The sequence below is a fragment of the Sapajus apella genome, unplaced genomic scaffold, assembly GCF_009761245.1.
Source record: "Sapajus apella isolate SASKATOON/1434 unplaced genomic scaffold, GSC_monkey_1.0 scaffold1, whole genome shotgun sequence".
NCBI lineage: Eukaryota > Metazoa > Chordata > Mammalia > Primates > Cebidae > Sapajus > Sapajus apella.
The window spans coordinates 67,039,241-67,061,317 of record NW_022436941.1 but is presented as its reverse complement, the minus strand read 5'-3'; the positions used below and the strand labels follow the sequence as shown (position 1 = coordinate 67,061,317).

The window sequence follows — 22,077 nt, the reverse complement described above, 5'->3', positions numbered from 1 at the left end:
CTTCCTTTTTCTTTAAAGTATAGGTTTTCTTAATTGAAACTATATGCTACATTGAAAATTCCTTTACTTAATACTGTTCTTTTGAAGGAAAAAATTATTCAGAACTTTTTAAGTACAGGTGTTTTGTTGTTGATAAGTCAGTGTTTGCCACAAAGTATAGCACCATTGATAAGCTGATTTTTTTCTGTTAAAATTGGACAGCAAAAATAATTTTGATAATAGAAATTCACACCATTGCTTTTAATATTTAAAAATAATTGTTGGCCCCTTCAAAAGATTATATAACTTTAAAAAGATAGTGATCAATATTACAGTGAGGGAGTGTCTCTCTATGCTGCTTCTTTCTCAAAGGCATAATTGAGTACAAGTTTATAACAGTCTTGAGATTATTGCAACATTACAATATAATTAAAATGGCATTATATTTTTATGTGAACCCAGATTATTTAATTCCACAAAAAACCTTAAAGGAATGCATTTTACACGTAATTATTACTTAAGGGGGGGACAAATAAGTATGTAAAACGTACTGAGTTGAATACCTTATAATCCTCATTTACATAGTAATCCCAATCTATGTATAATATGAAGCATTTGCCCAAAGACACTAAGTAATAGTATTTGGTATATGTTACATTGTAATGAGCTGACATTTTTAGTTAGGTGACTTTTTCCAGAGGTTATCTGTAGTCGGCACATCAGAAATCAACAAGCACCAATTATCTTAGTTATTTTTATCCTGAAGTTTTTCCTTATTTCTTTTACTGTTTAACTGCACTGAAGTCTATTTTCACTTGATTTCATTGGTTTTGTTTATATTTTGATTTAAAATTAAATTGGAGCATTGGTTATATATCCAAAATTTGATTTGTCATTTCTTGGTTAAGATGAGAGAATTAAAATGTGTTTTAAAAATCTGGAATTGCTATTAATAGGTCTTTGGGATACAAAGCATTATTATATTTTTGTTTGGCTATCTAATCTAAATTTGGTATCCTAGGTGAGAGACTAACACATTCTTTGGGGTTATATATCCATGTGAGATTTAAAAATATATATCTTTTTTGTTTGTTTTTAAATTTTTATTTATTTATTTATTTATTTTTTGTTTTCTTTTGTTTGTTTGTTTTTGAGATAGTCTCACTCTGTCGCCCAGGCTGGAGTGCAGTGGCGCCATCTTGGCTGACTGCAACCTCTGCCTCCTGGGTTCAAGTGATTCTCCTGCCTCAGCCTCCCAAGTAGCTGGGATTACAGGCACCCACCACCACACCTAGCTAATTTTTGTATTTTTAGTAGAGATGGGGTTTCACCACGTTGGCCATGATGGTTTCAATCTCTTGACCTCGTCATCCGCCTGCCTTGGCCTCCCAAAGTGCTGCAATTACAGGCGTGAGCCACTGCACCAGGCCAAAAATATATATCTTTAGAAAATTAGTTGAGGTGACCATATTTGAAATGCAGAATATAGGCTTTTGATTGCTTGAAATTTCCAAATATTATAGTTTGGGATACCTGCTTTTAGGATATGATCCCATCAGATGACGTACCAAAACAAAATCTGTATTTCTGTATATATTTACTTTATACATTAACAGATTTGCAAATTTTACCTGGTTTAATATTTAAAAGATACAAGAGGGAGTAAGTCTTCCTCTTTTTCTCTGGTGATCAAGATCTCCCTAAAGGCAATCATCATTACCAATTTCTTATGTGGTTTTCCAGAGTTAAGACCAAATAACATATACTTTAGTAGGTTAAAATATATTATTGTATAACTATTAGCAAGTTAGCCAGGTCCAGCTTGTTCCCATTGCAACAAGCTATGAAAATGAAGACTACAGATGCATTTAAGTTGTTTCAGAAGATTTGACAGTAGAGATTATAAAATTATAGTGTTTTAGATTGCAGTAAATTTTATTGTGAGGCCCTTAGACTTTTTAAAGGGATGTGATTTGTTTGTTTTATATTTTTGCCTTAATTACAGGAGAAATTTGGAAGTGAAAAATTGATACTGATTTAGTGTGTATATTTCAGTTCAGCGGAAGGATTTTAGGACTTTGACATTGGGAAGGATATAATTTGATGTCTGCATTCTTTTTTAGCCCTGCACACTAAGTAATCCTTTCAGAACTATTTAAATTATTTAAGCAAAGGACGAGGGACAGTTATGTACAGGATGATTTAACTGCTTGAAATCATCATGCACATTTTGCTAATATAAGCCCTTTGAAAGTAGTTTTTTGAGTCATGGAGGCGTCTCCTGAGATTATCCATCCTGATGTCATAATTCTAGAACAGTTAACAGAAGCACCCTTAGAAATTCAAATGGAAATAGGATCCCATGGAGACTTATAAAGGAAAGGAAATAAGGACTTGGCTTTCAGTTTTCTTAGTGTGGAAAAATTAAAGAATATTAGAGTTGGAGGAATTTTAGTAGCAATCTGGTCCAAAAAGATAAGTATGAATTGCTCTAATGTGGGGAGAAACAAAAACAACAGCGTGACAGCAACTGAGACCTGTTATGATATCTACTATATGGATTAATGTGCTAGAGGATGTTGCTGGAATGGCTAGAGTCAGAGAGAATTAAACTGGAAAGTGTTAAAGTGTGTGATAAAGTTGAGGAGATAGTCATGCTCCCTGATGGATTTCCAGGAGTGAAGGTTATGGGAGATATGTCAAGCATGTTTGCTTGACTTTAGGGAAAAGCTAGGAAAGTATAATATAAGTAAAAGCAAATTGGTGGTGGTGGAGCCTTAAAACCAAGGAGAGGAGTTTTCAGTTGGTTGAAGCAACAGTTGCAAGTGTAGATGGTTTTCCTTTTTAATTAAAACCGTTATCATGTGATAGGTAAAGCCCAGAAAAATACAGAACACAAATTCCCTATAGCCTCTCTGTCTACACTTATAATTTTCTTTAGAAATACAAAATTCAAGATACATTATACTATATAGTTGTATGTCTTCATATTTTCAGTTAATATTACCATGAAACAGTTTTCTCATGTGAATAAGTATTGTTTGAATAGGCTTCCATGGAATGGATAGGCTATAATTTTTTTTTTTTTTTTTTTTTTTAGAGACAGGGTCTTGCTCTGTCCCCCATGCTGGAGTGCAGTGGCCCCATCGTAGCTCACTGCAGCTTTGAACTCTTGGACTCCAGGGATCCTCACCTCAGCCTCTGGAGTGGCTAGAACTACATGCGCATGCCACTACACCTGGCTAATTTAAAAAAAAAATTTTGCAGGAACAAGGTCTTGCTGTGCTATTACAGCCTGATCTCAAACCCTTAGCTTCAAGTGCTTCTCCTGCCTCAGCCTCCCGAAGTGTCGGGATTACAAGTATGAGCCACCACACCTAGCCAGATAGGGTGTAATTTTCTTTAATCATTCCTATTTTGACACTTCCAGTATTTTTTTTTTCTGTTTATGAATTACAAGGACTGGAGATTTAAGTACTGAAGTGAACAAGATGCCAGTAGCCTGTCTCTTTGCAGGCATAGATTGAAGAGTTGAGAAAACTGAAATTGTTTGTTCAGTTTTTTCATTTTGAAAGTGATGAAAAATATTTTTATTTATAGAACATTACAGAAAATTCAAAAGATATAAAAATTTAAAAATTATCTTAACTACTGTTTGCTTCTGCATTTTTTTCTCAACTCATATAATGTTTATTTAGATAGCTTTAAGAATTCAACTAACTGGAAGAGATAAATTATAAAAGATTGGGGACAAATATCTGAGGGGTGAGAAAAACAATTTTTTGAAAGGTAGTAGGATTTCTTTTCTTCAATCAACCAACAATTATGTTTGAGTCACTTTTGTACCTGCATCAAATTGTTCTGAGCGCCCGTTCTACATATTTTATTTTATTTTTATTTATTTAGAGACCAAGTCTTACTGTATTGCTCAGGCTGAAGTGCAATGGTGCGATCTTGGCTCACTGCAACCTTTGCCTCCCAGGTTCATGTGATTCTCCTGGCTCAGCCTCCTTAGTAGCTGGGATTACAGGGGTTTGCCACCACACCTGGCTAATTTTTAAAGTATTTTTGGTAGAGATGGGGTTTTACCATGTTAGCCAAACTAGTCTCAAACTCCTGATCTCAGGTGATCCACCTGCCTTGACCTCCCAGAGTGCTGGGATTACAGGCATGAGCTATCGCACCTGGCCATACTGTGTATTGTAGTCACTGTTATCTACATTAGCAGTATCTTGCCAGTAGCTCTGAAGAGTATTTTAATGATCATGACTGAAAAATTTCAATGTACTGTTGTCTCCCCTGTCCATAACTTCACTTTCCACAGTTGCAGATGTGAGGTCAATTGCAGTCTGAAAATATTAAATGGAAAATTCCAGAAATAATTAATAAGCATTACATTTTAAGCTGTTCTAAGTAATGTGATGAAATCTCATTGTGTCCTACTTGGGATGTGAATCATCCTTTTGTCCAGTGCATCCATAGTGTATATCCTTCCTGCCCATTAATCACTTAGTAGCTATCTTGGTTATCAGATTGAAAAAAAACAGCATATAAAGGGTTTGCCTCTATCCATGGTTTGAGGCATCCACAGGGGTCTTGAAACGTATCCCCTGTGGAGAAGAGGGGACTACTGCACAAATGGAATGTTGACGAGAAGAGATTGTGACTTGTGGTTGAATGTTCTGTATACTTGTAGAAAAATTGCTTGCATACATAGGCATTCCTTAGAGATATTGTGGGTTCAATTCAGACAACCACAATGAAACAAGTGACAAACTTTTCTGGTTTTTCTGTGGATATAAAAGTTATGTTTACACTATATTATTTATACTATACTCATGTATTAAGTGTGCAATAGCAGTTTATCTAAAAATGTTTATACCTTAATTAAAAAATACTGTACTGCTAATGCTAACACAGGAAAGACGTGGGCACATGCTGTTGGAAAAAAGATACTGATAGACTTGCTTGACACAGGATTGCCACAGACCTTCAGTTTGTAAAAATGCAATATTTTCGCCGGGCGCGGTGGCTCAAGCCTGTAATCCCAGCACTTTGGGAGGCCGAGGCGGGTGGATCACGAGGTCAAGAGATCGAGACCATCCTGGTCAACATGGTGAAACCCTGTCTCTACTAAAACTACAAAACATGAGCTGGGCATGGTGGCGCGTGCCTGTAGTCCCAGCTACTCAGGAGGCTGAGGCAGGAGAATTGCCTGAACCCAGGAGGCGGAGGTTGCGGTGAGCCGAGATCGCGCCATTGCACTCCAGCCTGGGTAACAAGAGCGAGACTCCGTCTCAAAAAAAAAAAAAAAAAAAAAATGCAATATTTTCAAAGTACAGTAAAGCAAAGCTCGGTAAAATGAAGTGTGTCTGTATTTTACCTCTAGCTCCTTAGCAGTTTTCAAGGCAAAAATGGCACTGGAGAGCTGTCATTGCATATCTATTGAGTTCTCATCAAAAGTATATCTATAGGTTCTTCACTAAAGGGGCTTTTCTTAAAAGAAAAAAATCTTGGCTGGGCGCAGTGGCTCATGCCTGTAATCCCAGCACTTTAGGAGGCCGAAGGGTAGATCACAAGATCAGAAGATCAGGACCATCCTGGCCAACGTGGTGAAATCCAGTCTCTACTAAAAATACAAAAATTAGCCTGGCACCGTGGCACATGCCTGTAATCCCAGCTACTTGGGAGGCTGAGGAACAAGAATTGCTTGAACTGAGGCTGCGGTTGCAGTGAGCCAAGATTGCGCCACTGCACTCCAACCTGGGTGACAGAGCAAGACTCTGTCTCAAAAAAAAAAAAAAAAAAAAAAGAAAATCTTTAGGATTAGTAAAATGTTTTATGGTGTTTTTCAGATAAGTCAAGATAAAGTGAGACTATATCAAACATGTTAATGTTATATTGTGCATTGACTTGTCCAAGGTGGTCTAGTAAATGTCTATAAGAGCAAGATTAAAAGGAAAATGTAGACAGGGTGGGAAATGATGGTATTTATTTATTTTTGAGGTAGTTTAGAGTTGAGAGGAAGGTTAGGCATGTTATCGGTGTTTGCAGGATGATACCTTCTGACCCTTATCTTACCCCTCCAAAGAACTTTCTGAAAAATTTAAAAGGAAACTTGGTAATATCAGTTTTTTAATTAATAACGTGATTGTACAGTATACAATCTTGATTATACAGTATACAATCTTATCTTCTGCCTATTTTTCAAATCTTGGACTCATCAAAAGTAGCACTGGCCACATGCAGTGGCTCACACCTGTAATCCCAGCACTTTGGGAGGCCAAGGTGGGAGGATTCCTTGAGGCTAGGAGTTTGAGGCCAGATTGAGCAATATAAGGAGACCCTGTTTCTACAAAAACTTTTTTTTTTAAAAAGTGAATGCTGTCCAGGTTTTTTTATTTTTAGTGTCTAATTTACTGTTGCTCTTAAAAAGTTCACTGAAGGAGAAGTTTTAAACCCTTATCATTGTCTTTTTCTTTTTTTAGAGACAGGTTTTCACTTTGTCCAGGCTGGTCTTGAACACCTGGCCTCAAGCAAGCCTCCCTGCTCAGCCTCTGGAGTAGCTGGGATTACAGGCACAAGTCTCTGGCAGTAAATTTAAAAAAAAAATCTTAAACATGTAAAGTTGCAGAAGCCAAATGGAAATGTTTGGATTCACAAGACTATGGTTTTACGTTATATCCGTCTTGATAAATGGAAATGGCTGTTCAAAATGCTAAAGATTTTGCTTATATTATCTTGTTACAGATTTGACATTTTAATTTGGTATATGTATGGCAGACTAATTATTAGGTACATTAGCTGATGAGCTTATCAGGGATCACTTCAACATAACGAGAAGTTCTTATGCTTTCTGTTTTCAGTGGACTGTGGAAAAATCAAATACTAGATTATGTAACACTTGCTTGTGGTATTACCTTTATTTCCAACAAATATATTCCATTCTTCATTATTTCATTTTCACTAAAGAAAAATTAAAACTGCGACCTGTAAAGAGAGTTGTTAAATCTAGTGTATCAGTTGTCTTTTATTTCATTGAATAAATTGACATTTCTAATGTTATCCTTATAATTTACTAATTTAGGATTCATAGGATTAAACAGCAGTAGAGGTTTTCCAGGATTGTGTAGTGATATAGTTCTATTAATATGTCATTAATTAGGTTGGGCACAGTGGCTCACACCTGTACTGTAATCCCAACACATTGGGAGGCCAAGGCAGGTGGATCGTTTGAGGCCAGGAGTTCAAAACCAGCCTAGCCAACATGGCAAAACCCCATCTCTCCTAAAAATACAAAAATTAGCCGGATGTGGTGGTGCACACCTATAATCCCAGCTACATGGGAGGCTGAGGCACGAGAATCGTTTGAGCCTGGGACGGTGAGGTTGCAGTGAGCTGAGATCACACGTCTGCACTCCAGCCTGGATGACAGAGAGAGACTGTCTCAAAAAAAAAAAAAGTTTCCATTAATTAAAGACTAGCAAATAGCCTGTTACTTCTCTTTTGTTAAATTTTATCCATTTTCTCACTTCTCAAGTTTACTGAAAGATCTAAGTAGTTTGTGATACTCAATGCTGATATAATTACTGTACTGTCTTAACTCAGAAATCAAGATTTTGTTATTTTAAAGCACAAACTCAAATAATCAGGAATTTCTTACTGTGTGTTAAATAAGTTGAAATGGGATTTGGTAATATGTTTTGAAAGGTCCATGTTTATCTTTCTTAATTATGCTGCATATTATTCCTTAAAATTCATACTTGGCTTTTTTTTTTTTTTTTTTTTTTTTTAACAAAGTCTCGCTCTGTCACCCAGGCTGGAGTGCAGTGTTGTGATTTCGGCTCACTGAAACCTCCATCTCCAGGGATCAAGCGATTATTTTGCTTCTTCCTGTCGAGTAAATGGGATTACAGGTGCATGCCACCAGGCCCAGCTAATTTTTTTGTTTTTAGTAGAGATGGGGTTTCACCATGTTGGCCAGGCTGGTCTAGAACTCCTGACCTCAAATGACCTACCCACCTCTGCCTCCAAAATGCTGGGATTATAGGCGGGAGCCACTGTGCCCGGCCTCATACTTATTAATTGTACCTTATTAATTGATTACAAAGTGTATGCCTATATGTGTGTATGTAGGTATATGATACATAGTTAATTGTAAACTTTACCAAAACATGTAATACTGCTTTGTACTGTTTAAAATCATGCAATAAATAAGAGTTATTAAGGAGAAACAGCTCACCTGAGCACAGGATTGCATATTAGTGTTGGCTTATTAGATTCTCAAGTCATTTTTATCTGTTTTTTTGTTAAACTAAAAATCTTTTTAAATTATAGGGGGAAAAAAATAGTGGCTTTGATGTCCTGTACCATAATATGAAACATGGACAGATATCGACAAAAGAACTAGCAGATTTTGTAAGAGAACGGTATGTATTTTTTAAATAAGTAATCTGTTTAACAACTTAATAGCAATTTAAATTTTAGAGTATAAATAATTGAGAACATTTTATTTGGATTTGGAATAAAGTAATCAAGGCACACTTGTTTTAATATATATACTGTAATTATATCTATTTGTAACTGTCATCTGCATACCACAGGGCTATATAGTGGCTCGAAGTGACACTGTTAAATCCCTGGTTTGCAGATTTCTGCTTGAAAATATCTACATATTTTTCACTGCATATGCTAGCAAGATGATGTAATACAACTGAGGAGTGTGTAGGATAAAGTATTAACATTTGTTAAACAAACATGGTAAAATAATTAGAAAAGACTTTTCTGATCTTCAGCTTAATTTTATGTTTTTATAACTTTTAGTTTTAAAAGTCCTAAGTATATATTTTAAAATCTTACAAATTTATAAAATGTGCTTGTCTTTAAGACTCTTAGAATAGCAAATTTAAAAGTTATTAAGAATAAATATAATTTGATTATGATTCAAAATCAAACAGAACTCAAAAGCTGCTAACCTACTAACTTAAAGCTATTTTGTGGCTACCCCAACTTTATAATTATTTATATGAACACCTTTAAAATATTTACCTTGATAATATAGGGATACTTTGCCTTTAATAGTCTATTTATTTATGTATTCTTTCAACAATATATATCCCATTACTGCTGTGTACCAACCAGGTACTTGTCTGGATTATGGGAATATGGTGGTTAAGATACAGCTTCTCACTTCATGGAGCTAACAGATTAGTAGGAATTGAGGATAAACTATTATGTAAGCCCAATTCTTTTCTTGTTTCCCCCTCTCTACTGGAATCAATAAGGAATGCAATAAAGCTCAAGTGCTCTGGGTAAGGCTTTCGCTCCTCGGGGCTTCTACATCTTCATTGGCAGGACTAAAGGAAAGGCTGCAGAACTCTGCATCTCTTGGCATGTTCCTTAGCCTTCCCTCTTCCCCAACACCACTACTATCACTATCTGCTTTAGAACTATCGGGGCAGATATTCTTACGCCTTTTAGCCCTGTTTATGTTAGTCACTGTAAGAAGTCCAGGACTCCTGGGTCATCCCTCCTTTGCCCAGAATCTATCCCTTTCTGATTCTTTGGGCAGTGAGACATTCCTTCCTTCTAATTCCCCTTTACTACTTTGTTTTTCTCCATAGTGTGTATAACCATCTGATAAAAGTGACATTTCACTTGTATATTTTTCTGTCTCTTCCTACTAGAATATAAACCCAACAAAGGCAGAGATTTTTGTCTTTTTTTTGCTTATTTTGTCTTTTTGCTGTATCTATGCACTTGTGATAGTGCTTGGCACTTGGTAGGCCCTGAGTAAAGGTTTTTCCGTAGAATAAGTCTCTAATTTCATTATGCTTATCTCAACTATCATTATTTTTGCCTGAACTTCAGCAGTCACTACTAACTGCTCTATATACGTTCATTCTTGTTTTCCTACAGCTTACTCTCTATGCTGTAGTTGGATTGCTTTTTTTGAACTGTAGTACAGATCAGTTTGTTACTTCTTTCAGCCATCTCAAGGGCTTCTCATTGCTCTTAAGATAGGCCTACATTGTCTGACCCTCTAACTACCTTTCAAGCCTTGTTGTTCCAGGTTCTCTGCTAGTTGTGGGATACAACAGAATATTGTCTCACAGGAGAACATAGAAACAATTAACAAAAACGAATAATAACAAAACTGCATACATAGTACAAAGAGATATATGAATTACAGCCTGCTCTTTATTCTTTCCACTCCAGAGATACTGGGTATCTTATGGACAGGCTTCCTCTGTCTAGTCCAGGCTTTGTAAATGCTTATTCTTCTCTTTACCTAGTTAATGCCTACTTATTCTTTAGAGCTCAGCAATGTGGTCACTGCTCAAAGGATGCCTTTTCTAATCTCTCTGACTATGTCAAAACACCTATTATAACCTTTTGCTACATCACATAGCTCTTTGTAGTATTTATAAAATTTGATAATTATTTATTTTTGTTATTTGTTTTTATGTTCCTCTGTAAAACAGTATTCATTTGTATCCCAGTGGTTAGCACAGTCCCTGACACAATAAGGTAATCACATTTCTTGAAGGACTGAATGAGAAAGGAAAAAATGTAAACTTTATGTATATTATCCGATTGATTGATTGATTTGAGACAGTGTCTGGCTCTGTTGCCCAAGCTGGAGTACAGTGGCTTCATCTTGGCTCACTGCAACCTCTGCCTTCTGGGTTCCTCAGCCTCCCAAGTAGCTGGGATTATAGGCATGTGCCATCATGTCTGGCTAATTTTTGTATTTTTCTCTTTTCTTTTTTTTGAGACAGAGTCTCACTCTGTTACTCAGCCCAGGCTGGAGTGCAGAGGTGTGGTCATGGCTCACTGCAACCTCTCTGTCCTGGGTTCAAATGATTCTTGTGCCTCAGCCTCCTAAGTAGCTGGGACCACAGGCATGTGCCATCACACCTGGCTAATTTTTGTATTTTTTGCAGAGGCGGGATTTCCCCACATTGGCCAGGCTGGTCTCAAGCTCCTGACCTCAAGTAACCCACCTGTTTCACAATGTGCTGGGATTACAGGTGTGAGCCACCATGCCTGACCCATTATCTCATTAACTTTCAAAATTATAGTCCCATTTTACAGATGAGAAAATTGGGACCTAATTTAAGTCAGTCATTCAGACTTTATTTCTCCTTTTCCCTCCTCTCCTTCCTTCCACACTTACATTTCTCCCTTTTTCCCTTTCTTCACTTCCTCCTAAGAGCTTTATTGAGGTATTGTCATGAATAAACTGCACGTATTTGAAGTATACAATTTGATACATGTTGACATCCATATACTTTCTGAAACCATCACCACAATCAGGATATGTATTAATAATCCCCTTTGTAATTTCTTACTCCGGTCCTTCTCTCCCTCCCCACCCATAAGCAGTAACTGCTTATGGGTGGGGATGGAGAGATTTTCTTCTGACACTTAGGTTAGTTTGAATATTTTAGAATTTTTTATAAATGGAATTGTACTGTATGTATAACAATACAAAAAAAATGTGTAATTGTATGTATTACAATCCACCTGCCTTCACTCAATACAGTTATTTTGAGATTTACCCACATTGTTGCATGTATCAATAATTTTTTCATTTTTATTGTTGTGTACAATTTATGGATATGTGATAATTTTTTTTGTTCATTGAAGGAAGTTGTACCCATTTTTGAACTTGATGTGAAGTGTATATTAATTCAGCCATGCAGTAGGAGTTCTTTTGTCTGACTTCTGTTGCTTATTACTGTTTGTAATTTGTATTGCTGAGTTTAGTGATAGTTCACTTATAGTGCTATATAATATTAGATTGTATAAATATATCAAAATGTCTTTACTACTGTTAATGAGTATTTGTGTTGTTTCCAGATTTTTATTTTTGGTGTTTTTTTTTTTTTTAACTTTATTTTTTAAGAGCAGTTTGAGGTTTCACTCAAACAATATTGAGAGACAGGTGTAGAACACTGCCTCTACATGCAGTTTCCTTCATTGTCAACATCCCTACCAGAGTGGTACGTTTGTTACAAATCATGAACCTACATTGACACATCATAATCAAGCAAAGCTGTAGTTTACTTTAGGGTTCATTCTTGGTGTTGTATATTCTGTGGGTTTGGACAAATGTGTAATGACATGTATCCATCACTACATATGATATTTTCACTGCCCTAAAAAATACTCTGTGCTCTGTCTTTTCATTCCTCTTCCAGGCCCCAGCAACCACTGATCTTTTTACCGTCTTCACAGTTTTACCTTTTTCAGAATGTTGTATAGTTGGAATCCTACAACAGGTAGCCTTTTCAGATTGGCGCCTTTGACTTTGTAATATGTACGTAAGTTTCCTCCTTGTCTTTTCATGGATTTATATTAGGCTCATTTCATTTCTTTCTTTTTTTTTTTCTTGAGACAGAGTATTACTCTGTCACTCAGGCCAAAGTGCAGTGGCGCAATCTTGGCTCACTGCAATCTCTGCCTCCTGGGTTCAAGTGATTCTCCTGCCTCATTTTCCTGAGTAGCTGGGATTACAGTCATGTGCCACCATGCCTGGCTAATTTTTGTATTTTTAGTAGAGACAGGATTTTGCCATGTTGGCCAGGCTGGTCTTGAACTCCTAACCTCAGGTGATCCACCCACCTCGGCCTCCCAGTGTGCTGGGATTACAGCATGAGCCAGCCTGGTCAGGCTCATTTCTTTTTAGTGCTGAATAATATTCTATTGTCTGGATGTACCACAGTTCATCCATTCACTTACTCAAAGACATTTTGGTTGCTTCCAAGTTTTGGCAATTATGAATAAAACTGCGATAAACATCTTTGTTCAGGTTTTTGTGTGACCATAAGTTTTACTCTCCTTGAGTAAATACCAGGGAACACAATTACTTGATTATATGGAAAGAATATGTTTAATTCTCTAAGAAACTCATCTTCTAAAGTGACAATACCATTTTGCATTTTTATTAGCAATGAATGAGAGTTCCTATTGCCTCACATCCTTGCCAGCATTTGGTGTTGTCTGTATTCTGGATTTTGGCCTTTCCAATAAGTGTATAGTGGTATCTTATTGTTTTAATTAGCATTTTCCTGATGACATAAGATGTTGAACATCTTTGCTTTTAATTTTTTTTTGTAGAGACAAGGTCTCCTATGTTTCCCAGGCTAATCTCAAACTCCTAACCTCAATTGATCTTCCCTCCCCAGCCTTGCGAAGTGCTGAGATTTTACAGGTGTGAGCCATTGCACCTGGCTTTTTTGTTGTTAAGATGGGGTCTCACCATGTGGCCCAAGCTGGTCTTGAACTCCTGGCCTCTGGTGTTCTTCCCACCTCAGTCTCCCAAAGCACTAGGATTACAGGAGGGAACCAGCACACCTGTCCTCCATCTTTTCATATGCTTATTTTCCAGCTGTGTATCTTCTCCAGTGAGGTGTCTGTTAAGGTCTTTGGCCCATTCTTTAATAAAATAGGGGAGTTTATCGACTGGGCGCGGTCGCTCATGCCTGTAATCCCATTACTTTGGGAGGTCGAGGTGGGTGGATCACAAGGTCAGGAGTTTGAGACCAGCGTGGCTAATATGGTGAAATCCTGTCTCTACTAAAAATATAAAAATTAGCCAGGCGTGGTGGTGAGCAACTGTAGTCCAAGCTACTCGAGAGGCTGAGGCAAGAGAATCACTGGGAGGCAGAGGTTGCAGTGAGCCAAGATCCTGCCACTGCATTCCAGCCTGGACAACAAAGCGAGAATAGGGTTGTTTGTGTTCTTATTGGGTTTTAAGAGTCCTTTCTATATTTTGGATAACAAACTTTGATCAGATGTGTCAGATATTTTCTCTTAGTCTGGGGTTTGTCTTCTCATTCTCTTAACATTGTCTTTCTTTTCTTTTTTTTTTTTTTTTTTGCAAATACTTCAGGTTTTTTTTTAAATTGTACTTTAGGTTCCGAGGTACATATGCAGATCATGCAGGATTGTTGCATAGGTACGTACATGGCAAGGGAGTTTGCTGCCTCCATCCCCCTGTCACCTATATCTGGCATTTCTTCCCATGTTATCTCTCCCCAACCCCCCCATCCCCCTGCCGTCCCCTAGCCCCGCCAAAAGACCTCAGTGTGTGATGCTCCCTTCCCTGTGTCCATGTGTTCTCATTGTTCAACACCCACCTATGATTGAGAACACGTGGTGTTTGATTTTCTGTTCTTGTGTCCATTAGCTGAGAATAATGGTTTCCAAATTCATCCATGTCCCTACAAAGGACGTGAACTCATCATTTTTTATGGCTGCATAGTATTCCATGGTGTATATGTGCCACATTTTCCTTGTCCAGTCTGTATCATTGATGGGCATTTGGGTTGGTTCCAGGTCTTTGCCATTGTAAATAGTGCTACAGTGAACATACGTGTGCATGTGTCTTTGTAATAGAACGATTTATCATCCTTTGGATATATACCCAGTAATGGAATTGCTGGGTCAAATGGAATTTCTATTTCTAGATCCTTGAGGAATCATCACACTGTCTTCCACAATGGCTGAACTAATTTACACTCCCACCAACAGTGTAAAAGTGCTCCTATTTCTTCACATCCTCTCCAGCATCTGTTGTCTCCAGATTTTTTAATGATTGCCATTCTAACTGGCAGGAGATGGTATCTCAATGTAGTTTTGATTTGCATTTCTCTAATGACCAGTGATGATGAGCATTTTTCATATGTTTGTTGGCCTCATATATGCCTTCTTTTGTAAAGTGTCTGTTCATATCCTTCACCCACTTTTGAATGGGTTTGTTTGTTTTTTTCTTGTAAATCTGTTTTAGTTCTTTGTAGATTCTGGATATTAGCCCTTTGTCAGATGGGTAGATTAATAAAATTTTTTCCCTTTCTGTTGGTTGCCAGTTTGCTCTAATGATGGTTTCTTCTGCTGTACAGAAGCTCTGGAGTTTCATTAGATCCCATTTATCTATTTTGGCTTTTGTTGCCAATGCTTTTGGTGTTTTAGTCATGAAGTCTTTGCCTATGCCCATGTCCTGAATGGTTTTGCCTAGGTTTTCTTTTAGGGTTTTTATGGTGTTAGGTCTTATGTTTAAGTCTTTAATCTTTCTGGAGTTAATTTTAGTGTAAGGCGTCAGAAAGGGGTCCAGTTTCTGCTTTCTGCACATGGCTAGCCAGTTTTCCCAACACCATTTATTAAACAGGGAATCCTTTCCCCATTGCTTGTTTTTGTCAGGTTTGTCAAAGATCAGATGGTTGTAGATGTGTCACATTGCCTCCGAGGCCTGTTTTGTTTCATTAGTCTGTATCTCTGTTTTGGTACCAGTACCATGCTCTTTTGATTACTGTAGCCTTGTAGTATAGTTTGAAGTCAGGTAGCGTGATGCCTGCAGCCTTATTCTTTTTGCTTAGGATTGTCTCGGCTATATGGGCTCTCTTTTGGTTCCATATGAAGTTTAAGGTGGTTTTTTCCAGTTCTGTGAAGAAGGTCATTAGTAGCGTGATGGGGATAGCCTTGTATCTGTAAGTTACTTTGGGCAGTATGGCCATTTTCACGATACTGATTCTTCCTAACCATGAGCATGGAATGTTTTTCCATCTGTTTGTGTCCTCTCTTATTTCCTTGTGCAGTGGTTTGTAGTTCTCCTTGAAGAGGTCCTTTACATCCTTTGTTAATTGTATTCATAGGTATTTTATTCTTTTTGTAGCAGTTGTGAATGGGAGTTTGCTCTTGATCTGTCTCTCTGTTTGTCTGTTACTGGTGTATAGGAATGCTTGTGCATTGAAACAAATCAATTTCTGCACATTGATTTTGTATCCTGAGACTTTGCTGAAGTTGCTTACCAGTTTCAGGAGATTTTGGGCTGAGACAATGGGGGTCTTCTAAATATACAATCGTGTCATCTGCAAATAGAGACAGTTTGAATTCCTCGTTTCCTAACTGAATACTCATTTCTTTTTCTTGCCTGATTGCTCTGGCTAGAACTTCCAATACGATATTGAATAGGGGTGGTGAGAGAGGGCATCCTTGTCTAGTGCCAGATTTCAAAGGGAATGCTTCCAGTTTTTGCCCATAAATGTATGATGTTGGCTGTGGGTTTGTTGTAAATAGCTGTTATTATTTTGAGATATGTTCCGTTGATACAGAGTTTATTGAGAGTTTTTAGCTAAAGTGCTGTTGAATTTTGTCAAAGGCCTTCTCTGCATCTATTGAGATAATCATGTGGTTTTTGTCTTTGATTCTGTTTATGTGATGGATTATGTTTATAGACTTGAGTATGTTGAACCAGCCTTGCATCAAGTAGGATGAAGCCTACTTGATCATGATGGATAAGGTTTTTGATGTGCTGTTGCAATTGGTTTGCCAGTATTTTATTGAAGATTTTTGCATCTGTGTTCATCATGGATATTGGCCTGAAGTTTTCCTTTTTTTTTTGAGTGTCTGCTGGGTTTTGGTATCAGGATGATGTTGGTCTCATAAAATGATTGAGGAAAGATTCCCTCCTTTTGTATTGTTTGGAATAGTTTCAGAAGGAGTGTGGAATAGTTTCAGAAGGAGTGGTACCAGGTCCTCTGTGTGTGTCTGGTACAATTTGGCTGTGTACCCCTCTGGACCTGGACTTTTTTTGGTTGGTAAGCTATTAATTGCTGCCTCAACTTCAGCCCTTGTTATTGGTCTATTCAGTGTTTTGACTTCTTCCTAGTTTAGGCTAGGGAGGATGCAAGTGTCCAGGAATTTATCTGTTTCTTCCAGGTTTACTGGTTTATGTGCATAGAGTTGTTTGTAGTAATCTCTGATGGTAGTTTGTATTTCTGTGGAATCGTTGGTGATATCCCCATTATTGTTTTTTATTGCATCTATTTGATTCTTCTCTCTTTTCTTTTTTATTAATCCGGCTAGTGGTCTATTTTGTTGATCTTTTCAAGAAGCCAGCTCCTGGATTTATTGATTTTTCTGAAGAGGTTTTTGTGTCTCTATCTCCTTCAGTTCTGCTCTGATCTTAGTTATTTCTTGTCTTCTGCTAGCTTTTCAGTTTTTATGATATTGCTCCTCCAGCTCTTTTCAATTTTGACAATAGGGTGTCAATTTTAAATCTTTTCTCGCTTCTCATGTGGGCATTTATTGCTGTAAATTTTCCTCTGGGCACTGCTTTAAATGTGTCCTACAGATTCTGGTACGTTGTGTCTTCATTCTCATTGGGTTTGAAGAACATCTTTATTTCTGCCTTTATCCAGTTGACATTCAGGAGCCAGTTGTTCAGTTTCCATGAAGTTGTACAGTTCTGAGTTACTTTTTTTTTTTTTTTTTAAGACAGAGTCCTGCTCCATCGCCAGGTGCCAGGCTGGAGTGCAGTGGTAAAATCTTGGCTCACTGTAACCTTCGCCTCCCAGTTTCAAGCAATTCTCCTGCCTCAGTCTTCCAAGTAGCTAGGACTACAGGCGCGCACCACCACGCCCAGCTAATTTTTATATTTTTAGTAGAGATGGGGTTTCACCGTGTTGGCCAGAATGGTCTTGATCTCTTGACCTCGTGATCTGCCTGCCTCGGCCTCCCAAAGTGCTGGTATTACAGGTGTGAGCCACTGCACCCGGCCTCTGAGTTAGTTTCTTAATCCTGAGTTCTAATTCGATTGCACTGTGATCTGAGAGACTGTTTGTTATGATTTCTGTTCTTTTGCATTTGCTGAGGAGTGATTTACTTCCAATTATGTGGTCAGTTTTAGAGTAGGTGTGATGTGGTGCTGAGAAGAATATATATTCTGTGGATTTGGGGTGGAGAGTTCTGTAGATGTCTATTAGGTCTGCTTTGTCCAGACCTGAGTTCAAGTCCTAGATATACTTGTTAATTTTCTGTCTCGTAGATCTGTCTAATATTGACAGTGGAGTGTTAAAGTCTCCCACTATCATTGTGTGGGAGTCTTAAGTCTCTTTGTAGGTCTTTAAGAACTTGCTTTATGTATCTGGGTGCTCCTATATTGGGCGTGTATATATTTAGGATCGTTAGTTCTTCTTCTTGCATTGATCCTTTTACCATTATGTAATGTCCTTCTTTGTCTCTTTTGATCTTTGTTGGTTTAAAGTCCATTTTATCAGAGAGTAGGATTGCGACTCCTGCTTTTATTTGCTCTCCATTTGCTTGGTAAATCTTCCTCCATCCCTTTATTTTGAGCCTATGTGTGTCCTTGCACATGAGATGGATTTCCTGAATACAGCACACCGATAGCTCTTGACTTTTTATTCAATTTGCCAGTCTGTGTCTTTTGATTGGGGCATTTAGCCTGTTTACATTTAAGGTTAATATTGTTACGTATGAATTTGATCCTGCCATTCTGATGGTAGCTGGTTGGTTCGCCTTTCTTCATTGTGTCAATGGTCTTTACCATTTGGTATGTTTTTGGAGTGGCTAATACTGGTTGTTCCTTTCCATGTTTAGTGCTTCTTTCAGAAGCTCTTGTAAGGCAGGCCTGGTGGTGACGAAATCTCTCAGCAATCACTTGTCCGTAAAGATTTCTCCTTCACTTAGTTTGGGTGGATATGAAATTCTGGGTTGAAAGTTCTTTTCTTTAAAGATGTTGAATATTGGCCCCCACTCTCTTCTGGCTTGTAGAGTTTCTGCCGAGACATGCACTGTGAGTCTGATTTACTTCCCTTTGTGGGTAACCTGACCTTTCTCTCTGGCTGCCCTTAGCATGTTTTCCTTCATTTCAACCCTGGTGAATCTGACGATTATGTGCCTTGGGTTGCTCTTCTTGAGGAATATCTTTGTGGTGTTCTCTATATTTCCTGGACTTGAATGTTGGCCTGCCTTGCTAGGTTCGGGAAGTTCTCCTGGATGTTATCTTGAAGAGCGTTTTCCAGCTTGGATTCATTCTCTTCGTCACATTCAGGTATACTTATCAAATGTTGACTAGGTCTTTTCACATAGTCCCATATTTCTTGGAGGCTTTGTTCATTTCTTTTCACTCTTCTTTCTCTAATCTTGCCTTCTCATTTTATTTCATTGAGTTGGTCTTCAATCTCTGGTATCCTTTCTTCTGCTTGGTCGATTTGTCTATTGGAAGTTGTGTATGCTTTGTGAAGTTCTCACGCTGTGTCTTTCTGCTCCATTAAGTTGTTCATGTTCTTCTCTAAGTTGGTTACTCTAGTTACAATTTCCTGTAACCTTTGCTCAAGGTTCCTAGTTTCTTTGCGCTGGGTTAGAACATGTTCTTTTAGGTCAGATTGTTATTACCCATCTTCTGAAGCCTGCTTCTGTCACTTCATCAGACTCATTCTCCATCCAGCTTTGTTCCCTTGCTGGTGAGAAGCTGTGATCCCTTGAAGGAGGAGAGGCGTTCTGGTTTTTGGTGTTTTCATCCTTTTGCACTGGTTTCTTCCCATCTTTGTGGATTTATCTACCTGTAGTCTTTGTAATTGGTAACTTTCGGATGGGGTCTCTGAGTGGACGTCCTTTTTGTTGGCATTGAAGCTATTTGTTTCTGTTACTCAGTTTTCCTTCTAAGAGGCTCCTCTGCTGTAGGACTGCTGGAGGTCCACTCTAGACCTGTTTGCCTGGGAATCACCCATGTTGGCTGCATAACAGTAAGGGTTGCTGCCAGTTTCTTCTTCTGTTTTCTTCATTCCAGAACGGTAACTGCCAGATGTCAGCTAGAGCTCTCCTTTCTGAGGTGCCTATTTGGATTTCTGGGGGTCAGGGATCCCCTTGAGGAGACGATCTGTCCCTTATTAGAGCTCAGGTGCTGTACTGGGAGCTCTGTTGTTCCATTCAGAGCTGCCAGGCAGGTATGTTTAAGTCTGCTGTAGCAGAAGTCATAACCGCCTCTTTTCCCAGGTGCTCTGTTCTGGGAAGGTGGGGCTTTATTTATAAGTTCCTTATGTTCTGCTGCCTTTTTTCAGATATGCCCTGCCCAGCAATGAGGTAGTCTAGTCACAGTCTGCCAGCAGAGGTTTTGCTGAGCTGCCACAGCCTCTGTCTCCCCAGATGCTGTGTAACTTCTTTGTGGTTTTGTTTACAGAGGTACAGTTAGAACTGCCTCGGTAATGGCGGTCTGCCTCAGTAATGGTGGACTGCCTCAGTAGTGGCGGGCTGCCTTGGTGGCGGTGGACGCCCTTCCCCTCACATAGCTGGACCATCTCAGGTCTGGCTGTGAAACTCGAGAGTGTTTCAGATTGCTTGGTCTTTGTAGGGATGGGACTCACCAAGCCAGGTCACCTGGCTCCCTGTTTCTGCCCCCTCTTTTTCCTTTGAATGGGCGGCTCTGTCTCCCAGGTGTTCCAGGTGCCAGTTAAAGCGGCTGCCCAGATTTGTGTGAATTTTTGTGCAGAAACCCGTGTTGCCAGCTGTGCTGGAAACTCGTGGCGTTTTTCAGCCCGGGAATCTGCTGGTCTGTGGGTGGTAAAAACTGCAGGAGAAGCAGCAGTATCTGGAACCGGAGTGCTAGAGTGGATGTAAAAGCCCCCATGGCCTCTGTTGGGTAGGGAGGGGAGTTCTCCAGGGATTGCACTTCCCAGGTGAGGCAGCGCTGTACCCTGCTTCAGCTGGCCCTTCTTGGGCTACACCCACTCTGTAAACAATCTCATTGAGATGCACAGGTTACCTCGTTTGTAAATGCGTCCATAACTCACTCTTTGCATTGCTCTCACTAGGAACTGCACTCCAGAGTTGTTCCTATTTGGCCATGGATCTCCCCGACATTGTCTTTCAAAGAACAGAGTGTTTAATATTAAGAAAATTCAGCATATCCATTATTTATTTCATGGATCTTGCCTTTGGAATACCTTTCGATATTAGAATGCTTTTAGATATTGTATCTAAAAAGTCACCACCATAGCCAAGGTCTGGTGTATTGGAATTCCTTTAGGTATTGGAGTGCATTTCGGTATTGTTCTAAAAAGTTGTTACCATACCCAGTGTCATCTAGGTTTTCTCCTATGTCATCGTCTAGTGGTTTTGTAGTTTTATGTTTTACATTTAGGTCTGTAATACATTTTGAGTTAGTTTTTTTGAAGGGTATAAGGTCTGTATTTGGATTCATTCTTTTTTTCCTATGGACACCCTGTTGTTCCAGTATCATTTATTGAATACTATCTTTGTTCCAATTGTATTGCATTTGCTCCTTTATCAAAGATCAGTTTATTGCATTTGCTCTTTTGTCAGAAATCAGTTTACTGTATTATATGAGTCTCTCCAAGTTTTTTATTCTGTTTCATTGGTGTGTTTTTTGGCCAGTACCACACTCTTTTGATTTATTGTAGTTTTTTTTTTTTTTTTTTTTTTTTTTGAGACGGAGTTTCGTTCCATCACCAGGCTGGAGTGCAGTGGTGCGATCTCAGCTCACTGCAACTTCCACCTGCAGGGTTCAAGTGATTCTCCTGCCTCAGCTTCCCGAGTAGCTGGGACTACAGGTGTGTGCCACCACACCCAGCTAATTTTTGTATTTTTAGTAGAGATGGGGTTTCAACATGTTGGCCAGAATGATCTCGATCTCTTGACCCTGTGATCTACCCGCCTCGGCCTCCTGAAGTGCTGGGATTAGGTGAACCACTGTGCCTGGCCTTTTTTTTTTTTTTAAATTATACTTTAAGTTCCTGGATACGTGTCTATAACATGCAGGTTTGTTACATATGTATACATGTGCCGTGGTGGTTTGTTCAACCCATCATCTACATTAGGTACTTCTCCTAATGCTATCCCTCCCCTAGCTTTATTTTTTTATATGTCTTTATTTTGTTGAGACAGGGTCTCCTTCTGTTGCCAGGCTGGAGTGCAGTGCAGCTTCCACCTCCTGGGCTCAATCTGTCCTTCTGCCTCAGCCTACTGAATAGTTGTAGTTGGGACTGTAGGCATGTGCCACCACTGTGCCCAGTGTCTTTCAAAGTGACAATACCATTTTTTTTTTTTGGTAGAGACAAGGTTTTACCACATTGCCCAGGCTGGTCTGAAACTTCTGTGCTCAAATGATCTGCCCATTTCTGCATCCCAAAGTGCTGGGATTACAAGCGTGAACCACTGTGCCCTGCCTGATTTATTGTAGCTTTATAATAAGTCTTGAAGTTGGGTAGTATCAGTCCTCCAATTTTGTTCTTCTCCTTCAGTATTTTGTTGACTATTTTAGATCTTTTGCTG

At 38.6% G+C, this 22,077-nt stretch overlaps 1 protein-coding gene and 1 long non-coding RNA gene across 9 annotated transcripts in view; one reads left to right on the top strand and one right to left on the bottom strand.

Moving 5' to 3' along the window:
• Positions 1-22,077, top strand: part of FCHO2 (FCH and mu domain containing endocytic adaptor 2) — a 130,801-nt gene that overhangs the window by 4,908 nt on the left and 103,816 nt on the right. For all 8 annotated transcript variants that reach the window (XM_032278690.1, XM_032278648.1, XM_032278656.1 and 5 more), the window contains exon 2: positions 8,317-8,408. In XM_032278690.1, the coding sequence (XP_032134581.1) occupies positions 8,317-8,408 (92 nt within the window). The remainder of the gene's footprint in view (positions 1-8,316; positions 8,409-22,077) is intronic.
• Positions 326-19,218, bottom strand: LOC116551964. The gene is made up of 3 exons (XR_004269139.1): positions 19,092-19,218; positions 7,257-7,261; positions 326-337 (listed from the first exon to the last, which is right to left on the bottom strand). It is a non-coding gene; the product is annotated as an uncharacterized LOC116551964 (long non-coding RNA).